We start from the raw sequence: 26,226 nt of genomic DNA, 5'->3' as shown, positions 1-26,226 counted from the left end.
AATCTTTAACTGTTTGCGTGGATTTTGCCTTATCCTCCATCTTTTTAATCACCTCTTCAGCTTTAGATCCAAACAAAACATTATGCTGAACAGGAGCATCCAATAATTTAGCTTTTACTTGATCTGGCAAATTTTGTTCCATTAACCATGCGTGCCTTCTAATTACTGTGCCAGAGGCAGCAGCCCCACAAGAAGCCTCCAAGGCATCAAATCCACAGTATAAACCATGCTTCCCAACTTGTTCAGTGGCATGCATTAAGTCATGTAATTCCTTATCATCTGCACAGGCGGAAATGGAAGTTAGCTTTTGTTTTAAAACAGACAGGAGAAATTTCTGGTATTTCAGCATATGAAACTGACAGTTTAAAGCCCTAATAGATAAAGTAGCAGAAGTGTACACTTTTTTGCCCCATCTTTCTAAAGATCTGGAATCCTTCTCAGTGGGAATGGGTTTTTTTTAGCAGAAGCGGCCTTAACTCCCTTAGGACCATGAGAAATGGTTTCAGGGTCAGCAGTAGGGTTCTTGTATAAAAACTGGTGGGAATCAGGAACCCTGTAATATCTGTCAGGCTTAACAGGAGCTGGAGGAAAAGAGCCAGGGGTTAAGTTAGCCTCCGAAAAAGCATCATCCACAATATCCAAAATAGGAGGAATAGCCAGGGGTCTATGTTGGGGAAGAAGAAGAAAATCCCTTAGTCTTTTCTTAGATTCCGAATACTCCTGTCCTTCCCAGTGGAAATGTTCCCTCATTTCATGCAAAGTTTCCCCAAAAGAGAAGTCCTCAGGGGGAGAAGCTGAAGGAATGGATTCCACAGCATCCGAATCCTCATAAGGAGGGAAAGAATATTCCTGGTCAGAAGAAGAAACTGAAGAAACAGAAGCCTGATCAGAGGAGTCATAATAAACTTCCTGCCTTGGCCTTTTATCTGGAGGGGGATGTGAACCCCTAATCATAGTAAGTAAGTCCTCCGCCATCTTAAGTAACTGTTTCTGTGACTTGGGAGCCGGATCAGAAGAGGCCTGTGTTGCAGTCTTTGATTTGGAAGGAGTCTTTGCCTTTGTCTTTGGCTTTGCCTTTATTAGAAGCTGAGTAGGCCTGAAAACCCCTTCGGAAGCCGGTACCTGCACAGCGGCTCCGGACCCATCTGAAGGAGCATTGTCCGAAGGTCCTGCAACAGAAATATTCAAAGGCCTAGTTGGCTCCTTGTGGGAGTCCGTTTCGGCCATCGGTTCTGAAATGGCCGACGACAGGGGCTGCAAAAGCGCCTCACTGACGACGGCCGAACCTGAAGCTGGCTCTACTTGAACGATATCGTCTGATTTGGACCTCGGAGGCCTGTGTTTGTCCTTGCGTCGTTTGTGAACTCCGGTAGCCGGAACCATATCCAATGACATTTTGTAATTAAAACGCCTACCGAAGTAATGAAATGCAAAATCGTAACTTTGTTTAATTGTACGTTGATTGAATCTAGCACAAAACCGACAACTAGCTACATCGTGGTCAGGGCCTAAGCAAGGAATACAGTAAGAATGAAAATCCTTATGAGGTATTTGCTTCCCACATGAAATACAATTATTAACTTTTTCTGACATCGGACTGGAGCAAGAAAAAAGTTTCCCCAACAGGGTACTTAGCTTTGAGTAGGAGAAGAAAGTCTTCGGACTGAAGATTGTTCAGAAAAAATTGTCAGGAGTCAGCCGACCGGCACTTGCGAACTGCTATCACCGCACGGCAAGAAAGACTGGAGAACATGGCGTCGGCTGTCAGCTTTGTACTCCTGGCACTCTGACATCAGGGAGCATGGCTGAACAGCCGATGCCGGACCCAGACTTTGGGATTCTGGCCAACCGAGGACTGCCTGCCGGCAGGGGAGAACCCTACAGTCATGACTGCAACAGGGAAACACGATGAACATCACTAGACTTCTTAAGATCATCATAGATCAATGCCCTAATAACAGTGAAACTATGAACTTATAAATACATGTATCCTAGCTACAGTATATAGATATATCTAGATACAGCTATAGAGTTTCACACACACACACACACACACACACACACACACACACACACACACACACACACACACACACACACACACACCGTTAAGAAAAGTGTAAACAGACACTGACAATTAAACATACAAATACACACATTCACCGTGTACAGTTAAGAAAAGTGTTAAAAGACACCAACAACTAAAAGGCAGGACATGGTTGCCATTTTAGCAACAATGTTACAGCTGCATGCTACTTCTACTTATTTTATTTTATTTATTGACATTTGTTATCCGGGTTGGTCCAACTGGACCAGAAGCTCATTTTCAGTGGAGACCCCAGGAGAAAAGCTCCAGATTACAAGCGCATTTTAGATTGCAAAGATTACAGATTAAAATTCACACTCAACGATTTACAGTATTTATAACAAATTCACACTTCAAGATAGTACAAAAATTAGACGTACAACAGTGATAGAGTAGACAGTTTGAAAGAAAAAACACATAGTGTATCAGCATGTAGCATTTATGTGAAGAGATATAAAACGAAAATACATAGCGATAATCAAGTGTTCACTTTTTGAGAGGATGAGATGACTAGGTAAACACCTCGTAGGTTACCAGTTAAGAGACAGGGAGAGAATATTATATATTTGCAGGTGGTGGGGATATGAAACAATGGAGATACTTCTTATCCCAGTGCCACTATGACATTTAAGACAAGAGTTCCTGATACTGTAGCAGACAATAAGTGGAAATTAGCTGGGATCTTTATCTCTGGGCATTTTCTGGGATAGCCTCAGCATATATCTCTGTCACCGTCTGTGGCTACAACAGAAGCAACTCCTGCAGCAGTGGAAGGATCACGTTCACGGCTGCCTAAGAATATTGACAGTTTGTTGTATTTTTTTTATTTTTCATTTTTTTTTTTACTCTTTAAAATTGTTAGATTATAAGCATTTAAATACTTTAAAATAATTCATTAAATAAGAACAGGCAAAGATTATACATTGTAACAGTCAAGTAAACTGCAGGAAATAAAATAAGTGTAGATCATAAGTGTTCTGTTAGGAAAATGAGTGACATTCATAATGACCTAGTTCATTCATACATTGGTATTAGCAATAGTAGTCCATAATTAAATTATGTTTGCACTACAATTTATTTTATTTATGTGACAATAAGCCCAGTGGCTGCCAGTGGCATATAGTCTTTGGATGAGACGATAAACTGAGGTCTCATCTGCCTGAGTTGGTGGCAGCTTAGGTGGATGTAAAAGATCCACACATCACCTACTGAAAAGAGTTGGAGAAGATCCCTGATGCCCTGGTCAAATTTTCCCTAGTAGTATAAATAACACCACAGGTCTCTCATGTAAAGAGGCTACCTTTCAACAATGATCAATAAAAGGAGAAATACATCTATTTATCTATCTATCTGCTGCTTTTAATTCAGTTTTGGACTGTTAGATACAGACATGACTTTAAATGCAAGTTACCTTGGATCGGTGTGATTGTCAGGTATGATCTGAAAGTGAAACCTAGAATAGGACATGCAGTTCCTGAACCAGCCTAGGTAGCAGAGGATTTAGCATATGTAATGTTCTCACCTGCTCTTTGGTGTCCCCAACATTACATGCATTAATTGTCCTGAAAATAATGTTTGAACTTTGTCCTTACATTCTTCAGAAGACACCATCAGCAGTAGTTAAAATACTTTATATTCAAAGTGATTATGGGCTGCCTAGCTAATTCTTTTGTTAATAACTGCTAATGGCAGAGGTGTCAGGCAGATGCCTAATTCAGTGCTACAAATATGTTAGGAAAGCTGTGACTCACTGGAGACACTGGCTTGGTGGTGGTGGTGGGAGGGCAACCCTATTGTTATTTCACTCCTCAAGTGTCTTTACAGATTGACCTATTAAGGTCAGAAAAATATGTTTTTTTCTGATAGATAATACACTGGAAAGCAGACAATTGTATGGACAAGCTTACTCCTGCTGCTTCTGTCTAATACTTAAAAAAACAATTTTTTTTGTACAGTTGGAAATATCTCATACTGCGTTTTTCTCTTGGATGACGTTCAGTCTCATCTAAGTAAGTCTCTATGTAAAGTTAAAATACCTTGTTTTATGAATTACTGAATAACTGCATGCTAATTTGTTCTAAAGCTTGACTTGAAATCTGCACTTTAATTAGCTGAGGAATTAACCATTGTTACTAACAACTGTACACCGCTGAGTAATGTACAATAAGTACATTTATTTTATTTATTTGACATTTGTTAACCGAGTTAGTCCAACTGGGCAAGTAGCCCCTTTTCAGTGGAGGCCCGAGGAGAAAAGTTCCAAAACAGTAACAATGATATAAATAATCATATACGCGGTGGTGCAGCGGTAGCATTGTTGCCTCACAGCAAGAGGTTCTCCCGTTCGATTCTCGGCTGGAGTGCGGGGAGTGCCTTCTGTGTGGAGTCTGCATGTCCTCCCTGCGGTTGGGTGGGCGTTTGAAAGACATGCGTAAATGGGCGTGCCTTCGTTGAAGTTTGAACATCGAGCTGGCACCTCGGCGTTCGTGAAAATCTACTGCCAATCATTAGTGGACCGGAGTTCCGCTGTGGCGAACCCTAACCGGGAAAAGTCAAAAGACAACAACATAGCAGAAATAACAAACTAAAAAACAGTAAACTCTCAGTTAAATGGAACTCAAGCAACCAGGAAAAAAAATCGAGAAATACAGTACAATTTTTATGCGTTTTACTTTCTGTTTCCCCCCCGCAGGTAGAGTTTTACAGTTTTTAAAAGTAAGATAAGAATAAATTCCCTCTCTCCCCAACCTGAGAGCAAGTCAAACCAAACAAATAGTACAGGGAACAGTATTAGTCAGGCCTATTTTTAATAGTAACTCTCAAGCAACTAGAAACTACAGTTATCCGTCATCTACCAATCCCCAAGGGTGCCGGTTAACTGAGAGTTTACTGAATTATAAAATTACAGTACTTCTAACAGTATGATAAAACAACATGCTATAAGTGGTCAGTAAATTGAACATTATAGAGTACAGGGCTATGTACAAAAGTACACAGAATAAACATCATTAAGTACAGAGCCAAGTAGAACAGTAAGCAGAGCTATGTACGTAGGGAGAAGATATAACCTTACTACCACAATGAGAATACTCAAGTAACTTAGTTTCATAAGAAATTAAAAAGTTTTTGAAGACTATTCAATAAAAACGGTAAATGTAATTACTAGCAGCTACACTGTGTGTGACTGGGGAAACAGAAGCTTCTTATCTGGCATGAAGAACTAATGATTAACAATATGGTATTCACATGCGAGTCTCAAGCCCCTTACATCAGCACCATCAGAAACCTGAGGCCTGCATTGGTTCTCATAAGAAATACACTGCTGGAAAAATCTGGCCAGAAGGCAGAAGGTAAGATCAAATGGTATGACTTAATGTTACTGTGTCTCTACCTTAAAAAATGCTATTTTTTGCTGAAAACAGTTTGTGATCCTACTGTAAAATAATGGTAGATGAAGAAAAATTGAAAAAGAGAAGGGGGTTACCTTCTGAAGATGAAAGAAACAGTGGTGTTTTACTTAACTAAGTATTTTTTTTTCTTTTTCAGCAAACTGACACAAATCCATTTCAGACCAAGGGCTGACAGTTTCACCCATACTCCCCCTACTTCACTACATTTCACTGCAGTTCATTAGCTTTTTGTTGGTGTGTTAAGGACACTATTATAACATTTAAGCAATAGCCGACGACATGGTGTGGTATATTGAAGATTTACCCATGGCTGGTGTGGTTTAATCACCAGAGCGAAGCCCGAGTGATTAAATAAAGCCAACCATGGGTAAATTTCAATATAACACAACCACGGCGTCAGTTATTGCTATTATACAATGACATTATTTAAGAAAAAATACTTACTGTTCTTAAATAATGTCTTTGTATAACGGAGCATTACTGTTCTTCCGTGGCTGGTGGTATACTACTTCCTTGTGTTGATGTACTGCGCATGCGTATGAGACTAGCGTTCCCACGCATACCCAGTACATCAATGCTTTGAAATGGAAGCAATGGAGAAAAGAAAGTCTCCGTTGCTCCGTTTTTTTTTTTTTTTTAATTAAAAAAAAACTTTAGGGCAGTTTAGGGGTAGGAGAGAGACAGCATGGAAGAAATACAAGGGACATCAGGTACGTGTGTTTAATTTTAAATAACGTACCTGATTTCCCTAGTATTTTGTCCAAGCTGCCTCTCTGGTATGTCCGAAGTCGGGGCTAAAAATGTTATTTTTATCTTTTAAGAAATAAAATTTAAACAATATACCAATGGAAAGAAGTCCGGGTGACCAGACCTTTTTCCGTTGGTATATTGTGGGATTTACAATGAGCATGCTGGCTGGGCTGGTCAATCACCTTGCACGTTTTCGAATATTAATGGGGAGTCATTGTATAGTTAAGTATTATGCCACAGTTTAAAAAATGCAGAAAGAATGCATAAAAGAAATTTATGCAGAATTCAACATTAAGGCAAAGTGCCTTCCCTGACTGTTTCAGCAAGACGAGATGAACAGACAAACGCTCTTATTATTAATTACCTTTAAGTCCTGCTGTTGAGACAACAATGACAAAGAAATGGATAAGATAAAATTTAGCTTTGTGTATTCTCACAGGTTTAGTGGAAATTCCTGAACAAATTAATTATATCAGTGTATACAGTCAACTGCATTATTTCAGTTAAACTATTTTTGCATGTAACCTTCTGACACCCATTTTTCTGCATTAAACAGTTTCTTAAACACCTAACAATCACTGCCTACTTATCTTGGCTCATGGTGTTCAGTGGCATAAAACTGCCTGTAAACTTTTGGGACTGAAACTATCTAGCAGGAGCACCTTTTGCTAACTTTACAATGTTCTCAGAATCCTAAAAATGTCACATCCTTTGTATTTACTGGTATCAGTGCAATTACCCAGCCACAGCAAATCAGACACCTAACCAATGAGGTCAGAGTCCCTACTTTTACAAGTGACATACAGTCAAATGCACGTATTCCCATCTACAAGCTGCAGACTTAACAGGAAAATGTCAGTTGCTCTGTCAAACTGGCATCTTCCTTGGTTGCTGCACTGTGATAAGCACCTACTCAAATAATTAATTACTATCACAGTACAGTTTATTAGAATTGGCCTTGGCACTGAGACTTCTTGTAGCACTAGAGTGTGCTAAACTGCTTCAGATCATCTACCATCACTTTATCTGCTGTGAGAGCATTCTGTTCATATTTAGAAATGGCCCACAGACATGAACATTCTTTTCTTTCTGCATTCTGCAACCTCATAATCAATGTATTTTCCAGAACCTGTCAATACTACTTACAAAACGGAAATTAATTTTAGCATTGGTAACGGCCTTTGGGCATGTTAAAAAGAACCGTTGTGAGACATAAAATAAGTTTGTTTAACCTTCAAAATGTACATGCTAATAATCATTAAAAGTTAACTTCATGTGATTGGCTTTGAGAAAGCGCAGGTATATCCTACTGCAATGTTACAATTACAGATGTCTTACTCTTCAGGATTGTATGTTATCACCAGTATTGCTTACTGGCTTAAACATTAATAGTACAATTTTTTCAAAGTACTGAAAATATTTTTTTTTATTCTTTTTTATAATACATAAGCATCACCATAGTATGATTTAAATACTGGCACTCATTTAGGCTGACAGAGAGCAGGAAGCGAACTGAAGCAATATTATACAAATAGCGCACTGTGAAACAACCAGTCTGTGCAACAAGAGGACAAGATTATCTATAGGACAGAAAATGGTTAATTAAACAATATTAAGGAAAGTTGTGTGTAGTTAAGAACTGGCTAACAAACACCTATCGTCTATCTAGCAAATGATTATCACAGGATGGAAATACTTCACTTCTGAAATACTAGTCCATTACACTTTACATGTCATCTTAATAACAGTAAACATTAAATAATGGAAAAATAATGACCATCAAGCAGTTACTTCATCATTTCAGATTTGGTTCTTAAAACATCTGGTCATTTCCAAAGCCTATAACTGCCTAATGCACACAACAAAATACAACAAAGGTACAGATTTTGCTGAAGTATCATATACCCTTAGCATTCTCGACTGGAGCACCTTCTGTGTGGAGTCTGCATGTCCTCCCCACGGTCGAGTGATGTTTAAAGACATGCAGGTAGGTGTGTGCATGAATGGGTGTGCCTTCTTTGAAGGCTGGGCGTCAGGCTGGCACCTCGGCACAGTAAAAATCCAATGCCAATCATGAGCGGACCGGAGTTCCGCTGTGGTGACCCCTAACCGCGAAAAGCCGAAAGACATTACTTTATCCTATACCCTTAGTAGCAATGCTGAAACAGATTGCCATTTCATAAATAGTACGGGCAGGTGCTGTTCAAAATGCACTTTCATCAATAAATTTTAAAGGATATGCAGATGTTCTACAAATTGTTTACTGCTGCAGTAGCCTAAGCTATATGGAATAAATTCTGTACAGAATATACAGCCGGCCAGCTTCCAAAGCTTCAGGGCACTTTCCACTCAGCCAAACTGTTAGTCAGCTTGAGATGAGCTGACTAAAAAGAAATGTTTGGGTGCTCAGCCCTCTAAATCTTTCCTGTTGTTGACAAGAATGCTCCTCCATGGGTTTTCAAGGGTCGACAGTGGGTAAATGCTGCTCCACTCCTGGGAACATAAGTTCAGAGAAAAGCCTTCCATTTGAAGCAACGGAAAAGTATTTTTATTGATTGCCTCATTATTTTTAAGAACTTTAAAAAAATTGTTAAAAGTTGCTTAAAAAGTTAACTGCAGTTCTGTAAGTCCTACTTACCTGAAATGGTAGATGTTCCAATTCCTCAGTGCCTTAGTGGCATTTTGGGTCATCTGCCAAGGGAATCACATACAGGCCAGCTTTCAAAAGCTCAAACTACCCTCCCTCTCTTTCTCTTTCTTCCTATGACAACTGATTGGCTGATCCTGATTGGCATATCCTGAGAATAAGGCTGCCATCTGTCCCATTATCAGTGGGACACTCACAGGTTGAGCTACCTTATCCTGTTGCCTGCTGTGCAAACCAGTGGGACTTGAAAAGTCTTGCTTTTCAACTGCACTGAATCACTTTGGAAAAGTTGCAATTACTTCCGGCTTTTCCGTGGCAATTCAGTTACATCACCAACCCAGACCTGCAGGCAGAGCTATTCCCTGTTAGGTCCAGGTATTTTAAATCATGCAGCAATTGGCTGCAGTTCATAAAGGAGGTGGGGACTGGGTCAGGAAGAGCCCCACAAGGATCATGGCTGTAGAGTGGTTTGTTTTTAGCACTTCTACAGCTGTATGAAAGTAAGGGTGAGATTTGGCTTTTTTTCCTAAAAGCCTAGCCAACCAGCCAGCAAGCAAGCAAGGAAGTTAGCCAGCCAGCTAAAGAGCCAGCCACTCATTCATCCAGCTATCCATCCAGTTATTCAGCCAGCAAGAAAGCAAGCTAGCCAGCCAGCAAGCAAGCTAGACAGCTATACATTCATCCATCCATCCATCCATCCAGTCATCCATCAATCCAGCCATTCATCCAGCCAGCTAGCCACTGCAACAGCCAGCCAGCTAGCCACTCCAGCCATTTATCCATCCAGCTAGCTACTCCAGGTAGCTAGCTAGCCACTCCAGCAGCCAAGCAGCCAGCCAGCCAGCTAGCCACACCAATATCAGCCAAACAGACATCCATCCATCCATCCAGCTATCCACACCAGCAGCCAGTCAGCCACTCCAGCAGCCAGCCAGCTAGCCACTCCAGCAGACACCCTGCCAGCCAGCTAGCCACTCCAACAGCCAGCCTGCCAGACAGCTTATCTCTCCAGCAGCTAGCCTGCCAGCCAGCTAGCCACTCCAGCAGCCAGCCAGCTAGCCACTCCAGCAGCCAGCCTGCCAGCTGTTGTACCCATAACTGCATCTCCTTCACCACTTTTGTGGTTATGTCATAGTAGACAGTGTGATCAGTGTCATATTGGCCACACCACCATGTCCCACTTTGGCCCACGTAAAAGGTGGCAACTCTACCTGAAAGGGAAGCCTGTGGCTATCACAGGAAGTGAGTGTTCAGGCTTTTTCATTTCCATAAAGAAGGAGAGAAAATACGAGAAGTGAGAATTATTTAGTAAGAGTAAATTCACAGCCAATCACAATACCATATAAAAACCAAATCCAACAACAACATAATCATTGAGACTGAAACCCACCTCAATTATGCACAATCTGAGGAATGGTGGGTGGGTGCTGCCACTGAGGCAGAGAGGAATTTGAATAGCTACTGTAACATGTAAAGCAGAAAATCCTACAAGAATTATTGTAAACACTGACAGAAATACAATACTAAAATAAATATATATTTTAAACAAACATTAAAACAGAAAGAAAATAATAAACCTAATAAAATGAGAGGAAGTGGGTCATGAAATCAGAATTTTGTGAGCAGTAAGCCAGAAAAATCAGCACTGGATCCTGTGTGAAGAGTCAGAGGGCTTTCTTGTTTGGATGTCAGAGAAGAGACTGAACACTCACTTCCTCTGACAGCCGAAGGCTTCCCTCTTAGGATATTTTCAGTCAGCCAGCTGTCACATGAACAGAGTAGGAGGGGAGTCTGAGCTTTTGAACGCTGTCCAGTACTGACTTACTTTGGCAGATAATCCAAAATATCACTGAGGCAGTGAAAATGATGAACATTTACTTTTTTCATGGAGAAACTGCTTTTATTTTAAGCTTTTGGGGGAAAATGTGTAAAATGCTTTTTACTATGCTTCTTGGGGTGACCTTTTTGATACTTTCTTGTTTTAATAAGAAAAAACAGAATCACCACTCCAAGTAGCCAAGAACCAGACTCGGTAGTATCAAATAAAAAATATTAAATTCCACAACAAGAAAGACTCAGTAGTAACACAGTCAGTCAAGCGCTTTCATCATCCAAGACTTCTTCAGAAGTCATAATTTTGTTGGTGAGTGACTTCAAGTTCCTTATTCTGGCTAACCCCAAGTTGAGGTTTGTACCTATTACCCCATTCACTTGTGACTTGCTCGCTAATGGTAACCACAGAATCCGACGGGTACCTCCTGGCTACAAACATTTTGATCAGTTTGTCCATTTCCAGCTTAACTGTGTCAAAGTCAGAGCACATTCTGGCTATATGCACCATCTGACCTTTCACTATATTCCTTTTCCACAAAGTGGGGGTGACAACTCCAGAACTCAAGATAGTCATTTAAGAAAGTCGGTTTTCGGTAAACACTAGACCGAAAACACTTCTTAGTCGAGTCCTTCCAAATACACACATCCAGGTAGTCAATCCTAGAGCTACCACTGTTACCAGTAAATTTAAAATAATCACGAAGATTATTAAGAAAATCTAAGAAGTTGGTATGTTGGTCCCCTACTTTCCAAAAAATGAAAAGATCATCCAAGAATCTTAAATACACCACCCAAGAGTCTTTAAATGGACTTTTAAAAATGAACTCACTTTTCCAATGGTACATGACTATGTTTGCAAACAAAGGTGCACAACTATTACCCATTGATATACCATTTGGCGGAAAAACTCCCCACCAAAACTAAGAAAATTGTTCATCAAAATAATCTCCATTAGCACCATAATAAAATTGACCATGGTGTTCCCCAAATTAGTTTTCTCAACTAGTACCTCATGAAAATATTTCAAGCCTAACTCGTGGGGTATAGAAGTGAATAAGTCCACAGCATCAACTGTAGAAAAGTTAACCTTCTCACTATAATGTTCTTTCTTTATCTGTCCCAAAAAATCCCAAGAGTCTACTAACATATGGTCAATAAGGGTTAAGGATTTCCTCACCACCCGGTCAACAAAAACCCCTAATGAGTAAACAATACTGTTTTGGCAGGAGATTATAAATCTGTAAGAGGGATCATAAATATTTGGGGAATGTGAAGAGAATGATGCATTTGTTTCCTTCAGTTTCTGATTCAGATACTGAGGAAGAATATGGTATTTGGATCACCCTGTGGGGATTCACCTTTTCTGAGACTATTTCCAGAATGGCCCAGTGTTTTCAATGGGAGAACACTGAGGTTTCTCAGTCCCTCAGAAAATACTGCGAGTTGTTACAAATGGAATTCCCAGGACCTTCACCCATCTCCATAAATTCTGTCAGCATTAGATTATGCATTCGTCACAGCTTGCAATATCCTTAAGAAAGCAGATGGAATGTACAATGTTCCTCAGTCTTTCAAGTTTTTGTACGCTAATCCCAGAGCTGACCAGCAGCTATAGTTGTACTTAATCCAGCTGCTGCCAAGTATTTTGCTAATTCTAATCTTTCTCCTTCTGAAAGGAATGACAAAGGTACTGATAGGTTTGGGGGATAAGTGTATGCTTCTTCATCTTTGATTTTTACAATTCTGCATTGTCAGGCTCATATGTTAAAGTTTATACTGACTAACTGTGAAAGTATGAGGAATGTTCTAGCTAAAGTTTCCTCTTGTGAGGAAAAGTCTGCTCTGTGTACTCTAATTTCTTCTGTTTCTTCATCACTGTTTGAACTGTGTTTATGACTCAGTGATACTGCTTCCAGGACTGTTGCCACTGGTACTGTTTTGAGGAGGTTTACTAGGCTGAGTTCTCAGAACCTCCCAGAAGACTCAAGAATGAAATTCTGAATTATCCTTTGGATACAAACATAGTTCTGGACCCTCTGCTGCAAAGATCATCAAAATGAGCAATGCGTTTCTGGGAATTTCTTCCATTTTTCACCCTCCTTCTCTAAATTTTCGAAAGGATCTTCTGTTTCCTCATCCAATTTTGGCAAAAAAAAAAAAATAATCTCAGCAGAATGCTGGTAAGCAGACATTTAAAAAGCAATGGTAGGGAGGCTCTAAAATGGAAACTGAACTTCCCCCTTCAGAACTAAGGACAGTCAAACAAGGGATAATGTCTACATAAGGAACTTTGCACCCCCCCCCCCCAACCCCACTTTGGTAGTCCCATGTTCCTTCCAGAAAGTCTGCATCTCCATGTCCCTCTTTGGGAATAGATTGTTTCAGACAAATGGGTTCTGAATGTGCCACATCAAGGACACAAATGGCAGTGACAGGAAATTTCTCTTTCATAGAGGATTCCTCCTCATCCTCCAGACCAACCTCTTCTCTTCCATTCTATCAAACATCACATGCTGTCTCACAGGATAATAGAATTAGTTCCTCTTTCCCAACTGGGGAAAGGGTTTCATTCAAGAAATATTTTAAAGCAAAAAAAAAATTCTTGGTGACCAATTCTGGATCTTGCTTTTCTGAATCAGTTTGTGACAGTGTCCAAGTGCAAAATGCTATCAATTAACAATATGTTACCCCTTTTTTCTCACTTAATTTTGCATGGTGGTCCAGCCCCAGCTGACAGACAGGAACTCACTCTAGCACTTGGCTAGTGTAACACACAGAAACTAGAATTATTTTTAACATCACAATGTAACCAACCTTCTAACAACATTATTTCCATTGATGACTAAATTCAACAGAAATACATTATGGGATCTTACGTACACTACAATCTTATTCTTCTTCTGACTCTCTATACTCCACATCCCTGCATAAAATTCCTCTAATGTAATAATGGAATATATACTGCTAGTTGGCATAGCACACTGTATAACACTGTATATACTACTGTTATGTGTTCTTTTGCTGATTTGTATTAATCACATTTAAGTTATTACATGCAACTACTGCCAACTGACCTTTGATGTCTTGTATTACTCCATTTATTACTATGTTTATGTTTTTTTTTCTTCCTTGGTATGTCTGTTTGCTAACAGGAGCTTTTCTCCCTGGGCCTCCACTGAAAAAGGACATGCGTCCAGTTGGACTACCCAAGTAAACAAATGTAAAATAAAAATTAAAAAATGATTACTATCCGCAGCTCCAAGAATGTTCACAAGGTATGTAGCTCCAGCCATAACCCATTGCAGACTACAGGACACCTACATTTTTCCATATTTAGACAACTTACTTGTCTTTACAGAACCTTTTTCAAAGTGTTGGGAATCTCTCATTTTGGGTAAGATTTCTACTACACAGGCTGTGATTCCAACAGAATATGCAAAAGTAATTTTTGACTCCATCACACGGGACTGTGTTTTTGGGGTGTATGCTAAACACCTCTGTAATAGCTCTTTATTTAGCTCTAGCCCAGAGGTCACAAGTCTGTCACGGTGAGGGAATATCTCAGGACTCTGGGCTTCATGGCACCCACAATTCTTGTGATACCTCTTGCAAAACTCCACATGAGAAAGAACACAATGGTGCCTGGAGTCTCTTTGATCTCAGCATCAACACCCACCATCTTTTGAAATTCCAGTTCTGGGATTTGTGGAACAGGAAACCGCTTGGTGGAGATATCAAATTTCTCTGACCCCAAGTCTCCCATTCTCCTTCCTTTTCCAAAACAGTCAGTCAATACAGACACCTTGGACTTTGCTTGTTGGGAAGCAGTGTAAACATGAATAAAAGTGCAAGAACTTTGAGATAAGAAACACACACAAAAGCACAAACATAGAAGAGATGCTAGCTCTTACAAAGACTCTCAATTCTCTGAATCAGATGTGGTCCACAGGACATCTTTACATAGTTACCAACAACAGTACAGTGATGTGATACATAAACAAGCAATAGAGAACCAGATATTGCCCTCTCGGCAGGCTAGATATTACTATGGGATACAGATTTACAGCACAATCACAATGTTCATGCATCTCAATTTCCTACCATGTGGCAGACAAGATGAGCAGGACAAAGCAGACACTTACGAATGGAAACTAGATTGTGGGTTTTCAAGACTTTGATCCATCTGAGGGGAGCTCCTCAGCTAGAACTTTTTGCCTCCTCTCTAAACAATCAGTTGGCAAAATTCTGTTACAGGACTCCGTGTAAGAAGGCCTGATGCCTGGATGATAGGAATTTAATACCTTTAAGGCACCCATTTTCTAAGGGCATGCAGCAAGTATTAATGGAGGCAAGAAAGCCTGCTACTAGAAAATCATATACAAGCAAATGGAAGATATTTTCTAGCTTGTGCCAAAAAAACACACAACACCCATTCAGGGTGGGTGTTTTCCTGCTTTTATAGTATATGTGTAACTTAGGATTTGTATCGCTTCACTGACACCCATTTCACTGAGACCAAATCGCCTAGACTTCATTTCACCTAAAACTCATTTCACCTAAAACTCATTTCACTGACAAGTAGTACTCTTAGGCAAGTCAAAGGTAAATGTCCTTTTCCCTACTCTAGTGCGATCCTGGTGTTAGTATATATAGTTAGGGGGTGTGGGGGTCATAGCCCCCCATCTAGTTCGCTTTTACCAAATAATGTAAAACAAAACCAGACAACAGAAAACCAAATTAAGTGGGGGTCAATGCCAACCCCCCTCAATATGGGGGGGCTGTACCCCCCACACACCCCCAACTATATATACTAACACCAGGATCACACTACAGTGGGGAAAAGACATATACCTTTGACTTGCCTCAGAGTACTACTTGTCAGTGAAATGAGTTTTAGGTGAAATTAACTTTCAGTGAAATGAACTTTAGGTGATTTGGTCTCAGTGAAATGGGTTTCAGTGAAATGGTCTTTCAGTGAAGTGATACGAATCCATGTAGATTCATAGGTTCATAGGTTAGTACTAAGCTAACTGCCCTTGCGAGCCATTTTAAGCCTAGCCAATTATCCCTTGTGAGACTCAAACCCTGCACCTTGTGTTTGTAAGGCAAACACCTTAATCATTAGGCCACCGTGTAAGTTATTATTCTAGAGCTTGTCTTACTCCTCTGTCAAGATTCACTTATCGACTATTTCAGCATGTCTTCCCACGGACCCCCTTCAATGTGGTCTCATGTGAAAATGTTTTTGAAAGCAGGGATATATAAAAAGCCTCCCAGAAAACCAGTTGCTCCTCCTTGGGATCTTAGCTTTGAGTTAGAGAAGCTGGCCGGCAGCTCCATTTGAACCAGCTCATCTGGCTGACTTGAGGTTCTTAACATGGAAAACAGTTTTACATACTGCTTTGACTTCTACAAGAAGGGTATCTGAGTTGCAAGCTCCTATGGTAGGCCAACCCTACCTTCTTAATCTTCAGATGTCCACTGGATATCAGTGGAAAATGTGAAAAAGCATACAGGAACACTCTTGTCCAAGGAGAAGAAAAAGCACCTGCCTTCCAGGCCTTCTTACATGCAGTCTTGGAACAAATCTTGCCAGCTGATTGTTCAGAGAATAGGTAAATAGGTCTACTTGATGAATTCCCCTCAGATGAATCAAATCTAGAAAAGAGACCCCCTGAATGTAGTTTCCATTTGTGAGGGTCTGCCCTTGTCCTGTTCAGCTTGTATGCCACACAATTTTGCTCTGACAGAAAGTAGGATATCTGTAGAGATGAGATTGTGCTGTTGTATTCCTAGCTAATGTGGTTAGTCTGCAAAGGGGGTATGACCTAGTCCCCCCTTGCTTGTTGATGTACTACATGACTGTGATACTGTCTGTAACAACTTGAAGAGTTCATGGGGAACACAGATGATTCAGAGAGCGGAGAGCTTGATCAGGGCAAGTATCTCTTTGATATTTATGTGCTTCCATCTGTCCTTGGTGCCCCACACACCCTGGACTTTTATCCCTCCTAAAACTGCTCCCCAAAGTCAGAGACGTCTGTGATGAATGACTGCTTTGCAGCAGAGAGGGAGAAGGGGAGACTAGAATTTAAGGACATTTACTGTCTCCACCAAAGGATTTCCCTGACAAAACGCCAGCACTGGGATTTGAAAGGATAGACAGTGTTAGTGGTGGGACCAAAGACATTTCAGATACTACTGCATCTTTCTCGCGTGGAGTCTTGTCAGGGGTATCATGAGAATTATAGAAACCATGAGACCTAAAAGTCTGATATATTCCCTCACAGTGGCAGAAATATGAGTGGAAAACCTCTGGTATATATCTATATATTTATTTTTCCTGTGGTAGAAAACAACTTTGAACTGAGGTGTCTAGCTGACATTCCGGGAACACAAATTGTGAAGGAGTTAAAAAATATTTTTTTTCTCTTCTTTAATTTTTTTATTTTATTTAAAAAAAAAAAAAAAGACTTTTGAATGTTTTCTTGGAAGCCCAGCTTGTGAGATCTCTCCCCAAATCTGACATCACAATGACTCTGCAATATTTTGAATGATTGACACTTGAAACATACCTCCCCATTAGGTGACATCACAATGTACATCATCCAATGAGATCTATGTAATTTTAACTGTAATTTTAATATGAATGGTGCCCTGTGCTACATAACCACTACTTTCTCAGTTATATGTTATCAGACAAAGCACTCACTTGCCTCTAAATCTACCTGGAATCAAAATAAAGATAATAAAGGAAAAGAAGACTGCCATTTTTACTGAAGTTCTCTTCCTCTTCAAAGTCATTTGGATTGATCTATTTTACTGAATTTCTTAAAGAAAATTGCCTGATTTCCACTGACTGAGTTTACTGATTAATTAAAATAGAATATTTGATTTGCTTGCTTTTTAGTTGCTGGGACTTAAGCCTTTCCAGTAATTTACACGGAGGTGCCTTTAAACAGATGGAAAAAAATGAGTGCTCTGTTTAAAAGAAAGTTACAGTTACAATAGTCTATTAAAACACAGCACACCTAGTTGAGGAAAGTAAAAGAACTACAATAAATTTAAGAAATACGTTTTTTCCCCCAAAGGGAACTTATCTGCCCAGAAAAAGGAAAACAGAAGCCTACCATCAATACTCAGATGCCTCAGAGGAGTGTACTCCTTCTGTAGCAGTAAAGCTCTGTAAGCCTTTGCTCATAAACTTGTCTATTAGCTGTCTTAGCTTGAGCTGCTCGACAGTTTGGGTGTACAGGAGGTGCCCAGAAATTTTGGAAGCTGCCTGGCTGTTATATCCTTGACAGAATATAACCCATACCTTTGTAGGATATAACCCATATAGTCAAGGCTACTGCATCTGTCATCAATATGAAAAAACATTTGGGGGACAGACCAAGTGTTTCCTTTCACACTTAAACTTTCTGTGCTCCCTAGATGGGGAAGGGGCAGAGTATTCAAAAATTTCCCTAGACCTTTAAGGAAGAGAAGGATCAAGACTATCACAGATGAGGTGTCGCTGGACAGGATGTTGAGAAAGAATGGTCGCAGGAAGATCAAGGAGTCTGGGAGAAACCAAGCTCTCAGTGACGTCACTATTCCATAAATAGTGATTGGACAGTAACTTCTCAAATGCCTCGAAAGTCAACAAAGAAAGATGGCTTCCGGACTGAAGCCAAGTCCAGTACCAAAAGGTCTAAAGAGCATACATTCGGTGCTAATGACCCCACCAAATCCAAGGCAGAGACCAGTGCTGAGGCACTGAGGACTGAGGCAGGCACAAGAGGGCAGAGATGGAGCTTTCACAAAGATGATCATCGTCGTATTCTAGTCAATGTCAGTCAGGCTCTTAGAGGATCTGATGAACCTAAAGGATGCAAAGAAAGAGATCTTGAGCTCATGAACTTCTAAAGTTCCCTTATCATGGATCTCAAGTCCAGAGGCGAAAGTCTTTTTAGAGAGCGATCTGAGATAATGACAGTCTCAGAGATGCTAGATGAAGGAATCTAAGCATGGGGCCTACACAGATCAAAGTTGCTTGGAGCCCATAAAAGGAGTTGTAGGAAACCTGGCTACTTTAGGAGCCAGAGCTGATAAAGATGGACATTCTCTGTATCTTTTCCTTTTCTGCTGCTCTCTACCCTGATTTCTGTCAGAGCTGCTGTCCCGATCTCTCTCTCTCTATATCTCTTTTTTATTTGTGCTGTCCTTATCTTTATATATCTCTGACATTAAGACTGACACACACTTGCGGACATGTGGCTGGCCTTTAATTTTTTATTTCCTAACAAACCTGTCTACCTAAATAAACTACCAAATACATTTATATGGAGATGCACTTGTAATTTAGCCAGTCCTTGATTTGGGTAACTATCTTTGTCATGAAGGAGTAATATGCCATCCCATTTTTAATATAATTTGAAAAAAAAAAAAAAAACACCTGAAACCTTTCCTGCCCCAGGCCTCCCAAAAACTGCTCAACAATCAAACCTTACTATAAATGTCCACTGACTATCACTTGATGCAACTCACAATGCACTGCAATGGCAAAGCAGGCTCAAGGCAGAAAAATCATTTTGTCAACTAAATTTCATAATTCAGTTTACAGAATTACTTACTCGTGATGAATGCATGCTGCCCTGAATACAGACCATGCCTGGAAGTCACCTTGGTGTTGCAGAACAGTCTTAGAAACTAATTTTATAAGCAGTTTTGCACACCCACCGAAAAAAATAGAGTACTATCAGAAGCCTCAGAATAGGTAGCTTTGTGCTTTCTGCTTATATTTAAAAAAATCTAATGGCAGAGAACACATTTAAGATCATGTAAATCAAGGTATTTTCTTTCATTCAGTGGCAAAATACACACATATACCAAATACCAGCATCAGAAGAAAACCCATAAGGCTGAATGAATGTAATGCAGATGAGAAACCGCAAACTTTTAAGTGGAAATATTAAAGTGTGTTAAGGGGTACAGACCTATCTCACACACACACACACACACACACACACACACACACACACACACACACACAGACACACACACACACACACACACACACACACACACACACACACACACACAAGATGAATTTGCCAAATCAGTTCTGTATTGTATGTTCTTTCAAGTGAACTAGTATGAAAAAGTTTCATCCCACATTTGCATAAAAAAATCAGCCCTGGAGCATAATTATAAAGCTATCCAGCAACTGTTTTGCAGTTTATGAGTTAAGTTGGAGAGTACCTTACATACCATGTAGCAATAAAGGCAAAAAATGCTCCTTTTTTACTGGAATCTGAATAAGCAGGATAGGGGTGTGGCTCTGTAAGAGGGTGGTACTGAGTTAGTTCCATTCAGTTCAGGCCTTGGGGAAACCTGTGGTGTTAAAGCTATTTCAAAAGCTTTGCTAAAGAGTGACTGGGAAAATTAATGATAAATAAAGCCAAGGGCTAACACTAACTGCTTAAATGCAATAACTATGGAGTTGCACATAACTGTGGTTCCTGGTGCCAGTGTGTTGAAATCAGAGCTGTAAATATACACTCATTCATCTAACTGTGTATGCTTATTTATTTTAAGAATTAGTTGCACTCTATTATGTCTGCTCATGTAGGCATGTAAGCTGTCTACTCAAGCTCCCACTGAAACTTTGTACAAATATATATATATATATATATATATATATATATATATATATATATATATATATGCTTAGTTTACAGCTGTCTATGTTATACAACTCTGTATAGTTCGAAAACTCAGTTTCTATACTAGCTGCACCCAAATGTAATCTCGATAGTCAACCATTGTATTTCATACTATTTTCTATAACTGCTGAACTACCTTTCTCATGAGCACTGTAACTCCCTGGGTTTGCCTGAAACGGGTCTAGCTTGGATTAGTCCACTACCCCAACCAGCAAACATAAATAAATAAATGAACAGGAAACATAACCAGCCTTATATTTTACTACCCATGTCTCTTGACTCTGCTTCTCTCATGAATCTTGTAGTGAATACTACTTTGTCCTTTTTATAGGCCTGGATTTTTAATATCTATACTGACGGAATTACAAAGATGAAACAGCAAACATCTCAGTCTAAGAACAGAAAAACACAAACACTGAGATCGACCTAATTAAATTCACTGGAGACAAAGAGCAGCTGCACAGCACCTCTTTCAAGCAAATCCAGAAACAATAAGCTTAGGACTGACAGGGCTGCAGCATGACATTCAATAAGACATTGCAATCTGCCAACACCAAGGCCCTCCCCCAACACACACCTTAGGCAACCGAAAAAAAGAATCAGATGAACAGACGATCATCCACAGCGATAATAATATACCATATGCATTAAATAATGTTGTTTTTCACAGTTATGTTAACGTCACCAACATACGGATTGGGTGGATGTTTTCCTGCTTTTATCTGTTAAAAGGTTAAATTGATTTTTTACCCCTATATCTCTGCATACACATTTATGCAGACATATAAATATATGGAGTACAACTGGAATCAGGTGCAACAGTCAAATGCAAATCTACAGTATTTCCAAAAACAAGACAGTAAGATAATTATCAAGTAGTACACCTCCAACACCCCCCCCCCAAAAAAAAAAAAATCAATAATACAGGAGCTTTGTGTGTGTGTGTGTGTGTGTGTGTGTGTGTGTGTGTGTGTGTGTGTGTGTGTGTGTGTGTGTGTGTGAGACAGCAGGCATGTGCTTGCATGCATCTGTGTGTGTGGATAAAGCAGACGCATAATAGAGAGGCCTTAGGGACATAGAAAGAGAGAGACACAGCAAGATGCGGTGTAGGGTACATTACTATTCTGAAATTGTTCAGGAACAGCATGACAGACTATAATGGAAGACAAATGAAAAATAAAGAGAGATGCCCTCAGTCTGAAGCTGTGCAAGTAAAAAGGTAGCCGTTTTACAAATAAATCACAGTAAATTCAGGAACTGATTGGGGCGTTTCCCTGTTCTTTTTCAATCTACAATCACAAATGTTCAAAGTCTGGGATTGTGATTAAACATGTCTACAAAACAGTTTAAATCAGTGACAAGTCAATGATATACAGTCAGTAAAATGAATTTCAAGTGCACTACAGATCCTATTTCATTCATGTTCATTCAATATGCTTTCTTTTTAAATAAAGTGAAAATGTGCCTTTGATTCATTCTTAACAATGTCTGTACAGCACTTACTGTTCTTCTAGAAGTCATTTCAGGTGTTATAAACTTAAAAGCAGGTCTAAATTCAAAATAAGAGTACACTAATGCAGAGTCTGCAGGACAACTGATGCAAACAAAAGTAGACTCAACAGCAACAAGATGTATTCAGGTGTTTCATATGAAAATTGCAGCAAAGCAAAGACAGACAATGCAAAGCAAACAAAAAGGAGAATTAATTATAGCATGATCTTCTTCTTAAATCCCATTACAGAATTTCTGTTCTAAGAAAATAATATATAGCTATGACCAGAGCTGCACAGAATAATCAGTATTTAACATACTGCTCCAGTACTGTGTCTACATATATATCTGTATGTGTACATAATTGCATGCACGTACTACACATAAGTGCATTATATATCCACACAAACATAATATTGATATTTTATCTTTATAGGCAATACTGTCATTTTTTTCCTACAACTGACAAGATAAATTAGGTTCTAGTAGGTATAAGATGCATTCATAAATATATGTGCAAGCAGACACAGACTTTTATCCTCCCACTGATGCCCTACACAATTTATATTACAGTAATAAAATGCTGCCTATTTAATATCACATTTACTTACATTAAAGACGCAAACTACAATGCATTATCTTAATAATTATTCTAAAAAACGATACTACCACTGTATTTCTACACTGTACTGCAAGAATCATTTCTGGAAAATAAACCAAAACTAAATGCAAAGGAAAATGAAACTGGTTTTAAGTCATCAACTTTCAAATTACTGAAATTATGTAGTACGAGCAAAAGCATTATTTACTACAATACATAAATATGCACTGACATTCCATTTCAGGTTGCTTATGTTTTTCAGCAAACAAAGGAACAAAGATGCAACAGAAATTAATGAGGGAAGGAAGGGACTAAAGAGAGAGAGAGATGAAATGAATGAAAAGGTACTTACTGTAATCCTAGGAATATTCTTCTTGCCTTGGTATGACATAGCTTGATGGTCAGATATCCGAGATAGCAAGCAGCTTGTTCTTTGGGTTTTGTTCTTCCTGGTGCCTCAATGAGAGTTGATGCAAGGAACACTGTTTCACTCCTGTCTTTGGAACAAGCTACCCCTTTCACTATACCAGCTGGGATTCAAAGACAGAATGGTTGCTTTGAGGTCTCCTCCCTTTCTCTCGCACCCTCCCTCCCACATCTCATAATGATTTCTGTCTCTGTTATTATTCATCTGCTTCTGTCCTAATGCTGTAAGACTGCAAAGCACGTTTTTCTCCACAAGATGGAGCAACAGCTGTGCACTTACAGCTTCGTGCCCCTCCCAGAGCAGACCACTGACCGTAACTCGGCAAGCTAAGGAGTGACTGAAGTACTGCAAACTAAGGTGTGGCAAAATACTGCATAATGCACATCACAGACTGCACAGCAGAAACCGGGCAGAGGCCCTAAGGAAGCTAGCAGTACAAACATGACTGGCCAATGTTCACAGTGAGCAGACCATTAAATTGTTGGCTCAGAGCAGCATAGAATAATTAATCTTAAACACACTGCTGCATTATTGTATAAATGTAAGAAAAGCCTGCTAATAATAGTTTATAATATTTATCAGAACATGTAAATCCATCTTTTTTTCTGCTGACAGTCCTTTCTAGAGGAGATTTTCATTCATTAACAGACTGGGTGAAATAGGAGATTAGCAGGTGAACTGGTCCAAAATTAACCCTTTACAGGCACATCAGAGGTCATGTTAACAGCACATTAACTCTTTGCATACAGCGCACACCAAGTTAATGGAATGGGTTAGACTTCAGCAACAATACACCACATACAACTGGATGTGAGAGGTCCTGCAGTGCTCATCTTCTATTTTTTGTTTCAATATGACAAGCGAACAGTGCACTGATATCAATCAATCAATGCAGACCTTGATGGCTCAGGTAAGTTTCTCTTTGCAAAGCAAGGCCTAAGACAAAGCTTAAATTTCTTCTATGAATGGATGGTGCATGATCAAATTAAAGTACAAACAGTCTGGAAGATAAAGTCTGCAAATTATGAGCATGTGTGGTGTCTGTATCTGTGCGTCAGTCTGTGTGCATGCATGTGCACACAGGTGTGAGTTAGTGCTCACAACTATGTGTCAGTTGTGAAGTCAAAACACAAACTTGAATGCGATATTAGTTAGTGCTTACATGGCCAAATGCAACCTACAGGCATCCCTGATAGCCCACGTGTCATCTGTCAATATCTTCTAATGTGAAACCTGGGCCACCATAGCGAAATACACACACACACACACGTGTGTGTGTGTGTGTGTGTGTGTGTGTCTATCAACATAAATATGTATGTACATCAACACACACACACACACACACACACACACACACACACACACACACACACACACACACACACACAAAATTACAAAAAAAGAAAACTGTCTCAGTGGGCAGCAGTAGTTGTTTATTAAGCAGTTTTGGGGCATTATAAATTGTACCTTCAAATAAAATAGAGCCAGAGTCCAGGGAACCTCCCAAACAAGATATAAGGTATAAAAAAGGACATTTATTTAGCACTTTCGATCTCATACAAACAGGATTTTATCAGAATCATTCTGACACAACAGATTCAACCCGAGTCAGAGATCACACCTGAAAATAAACAGTACATCTTGCCTAGTTACACAGAAAAAAATGGATAAATAAAGTTCAGTTGCTAAGCCATTCCAAAGAATGTTCACTCTTCACCACAGGCTCTGCTACAGTTACCTATTTTGTTATTGCTATATTAGCTGAATGGTCATCTAAAGTGGGGGATGACAAAGAAGGTATGCACTTTTCCTTTCACTATCCCACAATGCATTAGCATGCAACCTTTATTGGAAATAAGTTATGTACTTACCATAATGCAGCAGTGTGTTTATGTACTTTTAGTTGTGGAACTCAAGTCATAAGGGAAGGTTGGACAAGAGAACTGTAGCTAGATGTTCTGGTGAGGAGGAGAAGGAGATGAAGAAGAAGATTTTTCCTACAGAAGAAGAAATTTTTTCCTACTGTGCCTGTTCTCTTCAAAAAGTTCTGCTTCCTTGCTGACATCACATTGGGGTCAGACGTATCTATTACCTATTCAGCAAGAGAGAGAAAGGCATACAGAGGAAGGTTTTTAGACTCTGGTAAAGCCCCTCCCGTAAGACCCATAAACCCGCTCAACGGCACCAAAAAACTTCAGTGTATACCTCAAGCAGAACCTAATATTAAAAGAACGCTAACTCTACCACATTAAAAGCAACAGGGTAACCCCCCTCCCGTAAGACCCATAAACCCGCTCAACGGCACCAAAAAACTTCAGTGTATACCTCAAGCAGAACCTAATATTAAAAGAACGCTAACTCTACCACATTAAAAGCAACAGGGTAACCCCCCTCCCGTAAGACCCATAAACCCGCTCAACGGCACCAAAAAACTTCAGTGTATACCTCAAGCAGAACCTAATATTAAAAGAACGCTAACTCTACCACATTAAAAGCAACAGGGTAACCCCGCTCCCGTAAGACCCATAAACCCGCTCAACGGCACCAAAAAACTTCAGTGTATACCTCAAGCAGAACCTAATATTAAAAGAACGCTAACTCTACCACATTAAAAGCAACAGGGTAACCCCCCTCCCGTAAGACCCATAAACCCGCTCAACGGCACCAAAAAGCTTCAGTGTATACCTCAAGCAGAACCTAATATTAAAAGAATGCTAACTCTACCACATTAAAAGCAACAGGGTAACCCCCCTCCCGTAAGACCCATAAACCCGCTCAACGGCACCAAAAAACTTCAGTGTATACCTCAAGCAGAACCTAATATTAAAAGAACGCTAACTCTACCACATTAAAAGCAACAGGGTAAATGCAAAATTATTGCTTCCTTTTCAACTTTAAAAACGCCAAGTGTACTAGTCGCAAAGTGCCTAAATATCAAGCGTACTAGTCGCAAAGTGCCTACTATTGTGGATCCTTACCTTAGCAAAAAGAGCAGTATTTGAACTCCTCTGTACGGAGTTTCATTCAGTATTTACTGTTCCCTCTATGACCCTGTGAGTCTCCTGGCGGTGTATGCCCCAGAAAACTGTGTATCATACTGTAGTGAAGACTGCACGTGTTATTGACGCGTAACTGGCGTCCTTTTCAACAGAAAACATTCTGTCTTGCATTTTAATGGTTTACTTTGCATTTGTTGCTGTGTATTATACTATAGAGAAGCCTGCATGTGGCTTGTTCTGACGCGTATCTGGCGTCCTTCTCACAGAAACCATAC

The 26,226-nt window shown here is 39.7% G+C and overlaps 1 protein-coding gene across 2 annotated transcripts in view; it reads right to left on the bottom strand.

Annotated features, from left to right (window-relative positions):
- The window catches only part of LOC122799823 (dihydropyrimidinase-related protein 3), a 1,038,656-nt gene that overhangs the window by 656,458 nt on the left and 355,972 nt on the right, over window positions 1–26,226 (bottom strand). Inside the window, exon 1 of one of the 2 annotated variants that reach the window (XM_044069140.1) lies at window positions 22,878–23,092. The exons of the other annotated variant lie outside the window; for it this stretch is intronic. Coding sequence (XP_043925075.1) covers window positions 22,878–22,916 — 39 coding nt within the window. The 5' untranslated portion in view covers window positions 22,917–23,092. Of the gene's footprint in view, window positions 1–22,877; window positions 23,093–26,226 lie in introns of those variants that run through there. 2 annotated transcript variants of the gene reach the window in all.

The sequence above is a fragment of the Protopterus annectens genome, chromosome 4.part0 (assembly GCF_019279795.1).
Source record: "Protopterus annectens isolate FY-2018-M chromosome 4.part0, PAN1.0, whole genome shotgun sequence".
NCBI classification, from domain to species: domain Eukaryota; kingdom Metazoa; phylum Chordata; order Ceratodontiformes; family Protopteridae; genus Protopterus; species Protopterus annectens.
The sequence above is the reverse complement of the archived record's forward strand: the minus strand, read 5'-3'. Positions and strand labels throughout refer to the sequence as shown.